The sequence below is a fragment of the Corapipo altera genome, unplaced genomic scaffold, assembly GCF_003945725.1.
Source record: "Corapipo altera isolate COAL_440 unplaced genomic scaffold, ASM394572v1 0, whole genome shotgun sequence".
Classification (NCBI taxonomy): Eukaryota; Metazoa; Chordata; class Aves; order Passeriformes; family Pipridae; genus Corapipo; species Corapipo altera.
In genome coordinates this window covers 80,540,045-80,547,550 of record NW_020884872.1, presented here as the reverse complement: position 1 = coordinate 80,547,550, position 7,506 = coordinate 80,540,045, and the positions used below count along the sequence as shown (strand labels likewise).

The 7,506-nt window shown below is 40.6% G+C and overlaps 1 protein-coding gene across 1 annotated transcript; it reads left to right on the top strand.

Moving 5' to 3' along the window:
• Position 1: 1 nt before the first annotated feature.
• On the top strand, positions 2-4,602 carry FUT4 (fucosyltransferase 4; the record flags this gene model as incomplete). The annotated part of the gene is made up of 1 exon (XM_027652223.1): positions 2-4,602. A coding segment is annotated over one exon (984 nt), but the record flags the coding sequence as incomplete, so codon positions are not given.
• Between the last annotated feature and the right edge of the window lie 2,904 nt (positions 4,603-7,506).

The window sequence follows — 7,506 nt, the reverse complement described above, 5'->3', positions numbered from 1 at the left end:
GGCGGCCGGGCTGCTGGGCGCCGCCGCCGCGCTCGCCCTGTTCGCCGCGCTGCGGGAGCCGGGGCGGGCGGGCGGCGAGGCGGTGACCGTGCTGCTGTGGTGGGAGCCCTTTGGCCGCCCGCGGCGCTTGGCCGACTGCCGGCGGCACTACAACATCAGCGGCTGCCGGCTCAGCGCCGACCGCAGCCGGTTCGCCGAGGCGCAGGCGGTACTCTTCCACCACCGCGACCTGGCGCGGCACGGCCCCGGGGGGCTGCCCCGAGGGTCCCCGCCGCGGCCCCCGCGCCAGCGCTGGGTCTGGATGAACTTCGAGTCGCCCTCGCACTCGCCCGGCCTGCGGGGGCTGTCTGGGCTCTTCAACTGGACCATGTCCTACCGCCGCGACTCCGACGTGTTCGTGCCCTACGGGTACCTCTACGCCCCGCCGGCGCCCCGGCCCTTCGTGCTGCCCCGCAAGACGCGGCTGGTGGCCTGGGTGATCAGCAACTGGAACGAGGAGCACGCCCGGGTGCGCTACTACCGCCAGCTGAAGGAGCACCTGCCCATCGACGTGTACGGGGCGCGGGGGCTGGCGCTGGCCGAGGGCGGCGTGGTGGAGACCGTCTCAGCCTACAAGTTCTACCTGGCCTTCGAGAACTCCCAGCACACGGACTACATCACCGAGAAGCTCTGGAGAAACGCCTTCTCCGCCAGCGCCGTGCCCGTCGTCCTCGGACCCCGCAGGGCCAACTACGAGCGCTTCATACCCCCCGACTCCTTCATCCACGTCGACGACTTCCCCAGCCCCCGGCTGCTGGCCACCTATCTGAAATTCCTCGATAAAAACAAACCGAACTACAGGCGGTACTTTGCCTGGAGGAAGAAGTACGAAGTCCACGTCACCTCGTTCTGGGATGAGCATTTCTGCAAGGTCTGCGAGGCCGTTAGAGCAGCTGGGAATCAAATCAAGATTGTACAAAATCTGGCCACCTGGTTTGAAAGCTGATGTTCCTGGCTGGCGAGGCTTGCCTGGAAACAGCCTAGGCCAGCGTCAAGATATAGGGAAGAATGGGTCTAACAGAAATCATTAGCCAAGATAGTACACAGATGCCTGTCATCAGTGAGAGAAATATACAGGTACAGGAAAACAAATTGTGAAAAGCCTACAAAAGTAAGATTTTTATTAAAGGGAAAATTATGAAAGGACAGAAAAGTGTTGTGCCAGATGATTTTTAAAGAGCCAAGTTAAATTATGAAAAGTCCCACAGACCTGAAACTTTTTAAAGTTCTGCACAGCTCGACATAAATATCTGATGCCAAGTTCTTCAGCTGTACAGCTGAAACTAATTTTGTCGGCTATGACAGCTTCCTGGACTGTGAAACTTTCCTCTGCTTGCAGGGGATACATGATCAGTGCTGGCTTTCTGTACTCCTAAGACAAAAGTGAATGTTTTTAACTGATTTTTATGCGTGTGAAACCTATTTGCAGACAATTCTGACCCACAGGTTTTGAATGTAAGAATGTAATGATACAGCAGCACCTTTTAACAATGTTTAAAATTGCAGCAGTCAGCTAATAATGCTTTGAACCAAATAATTGTTCCATTTAGGAAAAAGTGTATGAGAGGAGACTGAAGCTGAGTGGACAAACAGCTCAGATGATGTAAAGTATTTCTTCCACTGCCTACTGAAACCATGGGCACGTTTATCCTGTATGGAAATAGCGTAGAACTTCAAGTACAGGAAAAGAGAGACTGTAGGAAAAAAAGTCAGTACGTTTCCACCTTCCCTTTATTCAGGAATTATAAAACGTTTACAGGAATTTCCATGTTTTTCTCTGCAAACTTATTGCCATGCAGAAAATGCAGGGAAAGGCTGAGAATGGCAGGGGTTTTATTACTATATTGAATATATATATACAGAAAGGCTAACTTATTTCTCTAGTATCAATAGACAGTGCTATTGTGTAGCAACTGTTTAGGTTTATGGCATGCATTTTTAAAAATGCTGGGTGATGGACTACTCAGAATGCTGCTTTGCTGTTCGTAAAATAATAATTACCAAAAACCCTTCCAGAACTCCCAAATATCTCCCTTTCAAAGAAAATTACTGTAGAGAATAAGATCTAGACTGTTGGTAAAATACAGATTGTGTGAAGAAAGAATATCAAATAGGAAGAATTCACAATTTTTTTTCCTTTAGTTTTGAGGGGTTTTTTCAAGTTTTTAAAGGATAAATAAGTTCTTAAGATAGAACTTCATCTCTCTGTGCCTGTTGGGAACATTTATAGTAGTTATTAACTTTTAGACTGACATTTTGCTGGAGTCATCTTAGTAGTTGGTTTGTGGTTACTTTTTGGTTACTTGTAATCTCGGTGAAATCCAGCAAGAAACTTCAGTTACAATTGCACATCCTTGGGAAACTGAGCCCTCCATGCCCTCTGCAAGTATAAAGTTTTGTAGGAAAAAAATGGTAACCCACAAGGGTCCTGCCCAAACAATTAAGGTATTCATGGAGTTCCTCAGAGATTTCATTCAGAATAAAATCATGGGCACAAACACATGGGGAAAGAAGAAAGTCAGTTGCAAATAAGAGATTGGCATAAGAACAGGTGAATTTACTGGCATTTGTGAGTCATATTAATCTTAGAAAAGGATTAGATTTGACTTAAGCAGTATGGGATGTTGGGTGAGTGCTTTTAAGATTTATGAGTCTCCTGTAATTTATTTTAAATTAAATGTTTCCCATGATTAGGTAAGCATGGAGCCAAGGATTACTGGAAGAAGAACTAATAATAATAGTAATGAAGTTCATTAATAATTTGCATAAGTTTACCACATCGGATCTTGCAGGCTTCTGTGTTTATTCCCTTCTGCTTTTGTGCAAGGAAGGATGGCTGAAAGTACTCCATGAAGGTTTCTGTTATTAATGCCAGAGTTATTGTAGAATATTTACTGGGAGAGGAAAGAAGACAGTCTACACAATGCGGGATGTAGTAGGGATGGTACCTAATGCTGCACTTCAACAGGTCTAAAGTGATTGTTTAAAGTAAAAGCATGTTCTTCATGGTGCGCTCATCTGTTTCTCTACCAGTGGTTGCTACTCCCATAACATTGTTTTTAGTATTTTAAAAAATCTGATATAAGTATAGCATTAACAGTAATAGCCACGTCTTGGGATGACAGCATCTCTCTCCCTTTGAATTTATAATTTCTTTCTTCTGTTCACTTTTTAATCACAGTTTATATAAATGTAGACAAGAGCCCAATCTCAAAAGTGGTGAACTAATATTTAAGATCACACTCCTTTTTATCAGTCTGCTGAAAATAGTGCATTTTTTTCAGTCCTCATTTTTTTAGCATTTTCTGAAAGTTTCCAGGTACACAGTTCTTTTGTGTAATCATTAATAACGCCACAAGCAGAAGATCAGGCTGCAGGGGAGTGGAAATTTCCAGAGATTGCAAATGTTAATTATATTTCTCAGCCTCTCTAAGAAAAACAGTTGAAATCTTTGAGGAATTAGAATTTTGTAAAATTCAGAAAAGAGCTATGTAACAGTTAGAGCATCATGTTTGAATAAAGTGATCACAGTTGCACAGTATTTGTAAGTTATACACTGAGAATTTTCAAGACTTGTATAGGGAAAACTGTAGTTTTTTAGTAATTACTGCAGAGCATTTACACTGGGAGAAGAGAAGCCTTTTCTAGTTTCATCATTCTCACATTAGTGATGAACATTTTCCCCTTTACATTTGGAAGGAAACTCAGCCCAGGCCTACAGCTGATGAAGTCAGTATTACAACATCTCTATAAATCTCAGATTTTTGGCTCATCCACTGCACAGGCTAATAGTCTACTGTTACAGGCTAGGAACTGCCTTTGTAATTCACTTCGTCAAGCTCCAGTTGAATGATAAAGAGAAAGTTTGCCTGAGCAAATTGGACCATAGATCAGATACCAGACTCCACAGGACATTGCAGATGATGTATACAACCCATCTGTAAAAATTAAGCAAAGTTATTTTCTATTTTAAGTAGAAAAGTCTTTTTGAATATATTTTGAAAGAGTGTTTTATTCCATGCCTTAAAATATTGGGGTGAAGGGAGAGAAAGGAAGATTGTTATCTTCTGGGTTTTATAAGGGAAAGAAATAACATTACTTTTTGATAATAACGTAAATGGAATAGAGAATTATCTGATCCTTCAAGCTGCATATTATGTCTCAGGGAATTTTATACTGTAAGGTGTCTTGATCTTCATAGAATGAAGTTACTTTGTATTTGTATTAATTTTAATTATGTAGATTTACATTCAATAAAATTAATGAAAGGAAGTAGTGCAAAATGACCCTATTTTTTATTTGTCTTCTGTGTTACAAAAGCTGTGGAAAACTGCTTTTTAAAGAGAATGAATGTCTTTTCATGTTTGTTTAATCAATAAAAGCGGCTGATTGTTCTCAAAGTAGTCAGACCATTTGAGGTTAGTCATGAAACCTGGTTGTGCCAGGAGAAAAATATTTTCACAGGAGAGTCTGTGCTGAGTTATTTTCCATATGAAAAGAAGCATTTATTGAAGTTGGGTGTCTGTCGGAAAAACGTAATTTTAAACAAAATCAAAAAACAAACTGTCCCATAACCTACAGAGAAGTTGAATGTGGCTAGATTCTTTTTTTCCTCCTTAAATTTCACAATGAGACTGTTTATTTTGGTACTGAGCATGTAGTGCTGCATCTGCCCTTTTAGCTGCCGCTTTTTTCGTGGTTGTTCATCATTGTCTTCAACTGAGCAACAAGAGACCAAGGACCCTAAGCCTTTGTCAATACTTTGTGATACAAATTGTGATACAGCTGATGTTTACCTCTCGCTTCATGTGTCTTCTGTATTGCTTGGTACACAGTACTGAGAAACTTCAACATTTCTGAAACTTCCTGCCCAACCTTGATGAGGTCAGTGCTACAGTCCTCACTTTTTTCCCTTAAGGGATTGATGTTGCATCACCATCCCAATTAACTTTTGTAAGCAGAGCTTAAACTGACTGCTTGCTTACTCCTGCCTGAGATGGGAGATTTTTTTTTGCTCATTTTCCAGATGTGACCGAACACTGGGTTAGACAAACTGGTGTAAATATTTTTCTGCCAAACACTGGGTACCATTAGTTCAAGATTGTTTGGTGACTCTTAGGTGAGTTATGCCTGATTAAACTCGCTCACACAGCTCTCTATCCAACAGTCATATAAAATTGTGTTTGTTTTAAGAGTGTAAATAGCCTTTTGTAGGGAGCATAGAGCTGACTCATTCTAAAATCTGTTGACTAGAACACAATGACTTAATGTGGATTTAAGTGGTATTTAACTAAAGATAAATCAGGATCCAAGTATAACAGCCTGTTTCTAATCGGTAAAAAAAAAAAAAAAAGATTATTCAAGTAACTCAGGTGTCACTTGCAACCAGCTCAGTTTATGTAACTAACTTGGTTTAAAAATTTGTATAATTCTATGGGGTTTTTTGTATGGTCATTTTAAAAACAAAACCTGAGGCCAGAGTATCTATGTCTTCTCTATATTCTGCAGATGTTTTTTGCTTTGTGATCTTGAGCTAAATTACTTAAGCCTAAATTTCACACAGTGGCAGCTGTTCCTGAGAGTCTCACCTCAAAAAGTATCTGAGAGGAACAAGTCAAAGCCTGTTTTTCAGGAGCACTTTGAGAGCTGCAGGGATTTCGAACTGCCAGCAGTAAAGTGCTCAGTGTGTTCAAGAAGTATCCTGGAGCTATGAGCCCATTTTAATTGAAAAATATTCTCTTAAGGAGTACATACTTTTCTGAAATCCTTCTGTGATTTTAGGTCCTTCCATGGGTTTAATTTTTGCAACAGAGTTAAAACTGGACTTTATTTCAGTAATGCTCAATATTTTAATAATATTCTTTTAATAACTGTGAAAAGGTGGTCCCAAATTTATAATTTGAATTTTTCTCTATTTATTAAACCATCTTTTGAAGTTAATCAGCCCACAGATTGGCTGTATGCATCATGGAAGAAAATTCTGCATTTGCATCCTTGAATTTGCCACTGATGTAAAAGATGCTGTAGGTATTTCGGATTATGAGAAGCTCAGTCCAGGAAGACACGGAGCACTAGCAATACCCAAGCTGTGGCATGCTATGGCTCTGAGATCCTGATCACATGAGTGCCCATGGCTGGAAATTGGCCGTCTTGGTTTTGAGCAGAAGGTAGAAAGATGATTGCAAATAGAAAGCATAGATTATCGGATTGTAAATATATTTTGGTGCATTCGTAATGCTGCCAAATTACTTTGTGCAGTATTAAAGATGATTGATTTATTTGAAGCAAGCACTAAAAGAATACATGAAATACAGCAAAATAATTATCCTAAAGGCAAATTCGAATTTAAAATGGAAAAATGATACGAAAATTGCATCAAAAAAGAGAAGAAAAAAGGCGTGCAATTGCAGGAAAGCATGGATAGATACTTTAAATTGTTAACTGGGAACAAACAAATTTCCTTGGAAATGCTGACTCTAGCCCCAATTAAAACAAGAGAACATAGGTTCGGAGTCATGCTTGTGCTCATGCTTACATCTGCTTCAGGAATGGCCTCCTGAGATTGTGGCAGAGCTCTGAACGTTTTTATTTCCCTTCCAGTCCCAAACCTACATTTTACTTGGCTTATTGCTAGTTTCCCTTCTTTTCCTTCACATGTTGCTCCTTAAACATGCACAAACCTGTGGCTTTGATGGCTTCTCCCTTTGGAGAAGCAGAGCTAAGAAGAAATAATATATAGATGTTTGCTGAGAATTTTGGTTGTATTTTGCAAAAGTCCTAGGGTAAATACAAGTAAACAATAGAGGCTGAATACAAAACAGAGAAGCACGTTTTATGGCAGTATCTTGTTGGACACCCCAGCCTGAAGTGAAATATCTCATTAGATTTTAAGGCCGAGACTTTATGCTGTGAGTTTTCTATTTAGTGGCGAAGATTATTATATCAGGTATTCCCAAATAGTCCCACTGCTCTATTATCTCAGAATCACAGAATCACAGAGACGGACTGTGAACACAGCGACTTCATTCAGTATGTCCGTGCTGTGAAAAACATGTTAGGTTAATTAGAGTAGAATTTGTCCTGAGTTCAGGCTCTGATAAAGCATATTAACACAAATCATTAATGAAAAAAAACCAGGTTCACCACCTTGTCTCTTACAGTATCTGTGGTGAGGAATGTTTTCTGTGCTCTCTGTACAGTTTAGTAATTTCTGTTTCTACTAATGGGGCAGTTTTTAAAGTAGGAGTAATCCACAGGAGCTGTTGATTTCTTTGTAAACAATTTTTTTATGGGACTACTGAAACAGAGGAGATGAAATCTGCCTTCTTGCTCAGACTCAAGGAGTGAGGAAGACCCATGTTCTTATTGTAGCTCTGCTTCGTGGTGGGTTGCAGATCACTGAGAAGCAATAATAGGATACCATGATCAACTGGTAGGTCAGAAGTGGTTTGAAGTCCAATGCACACC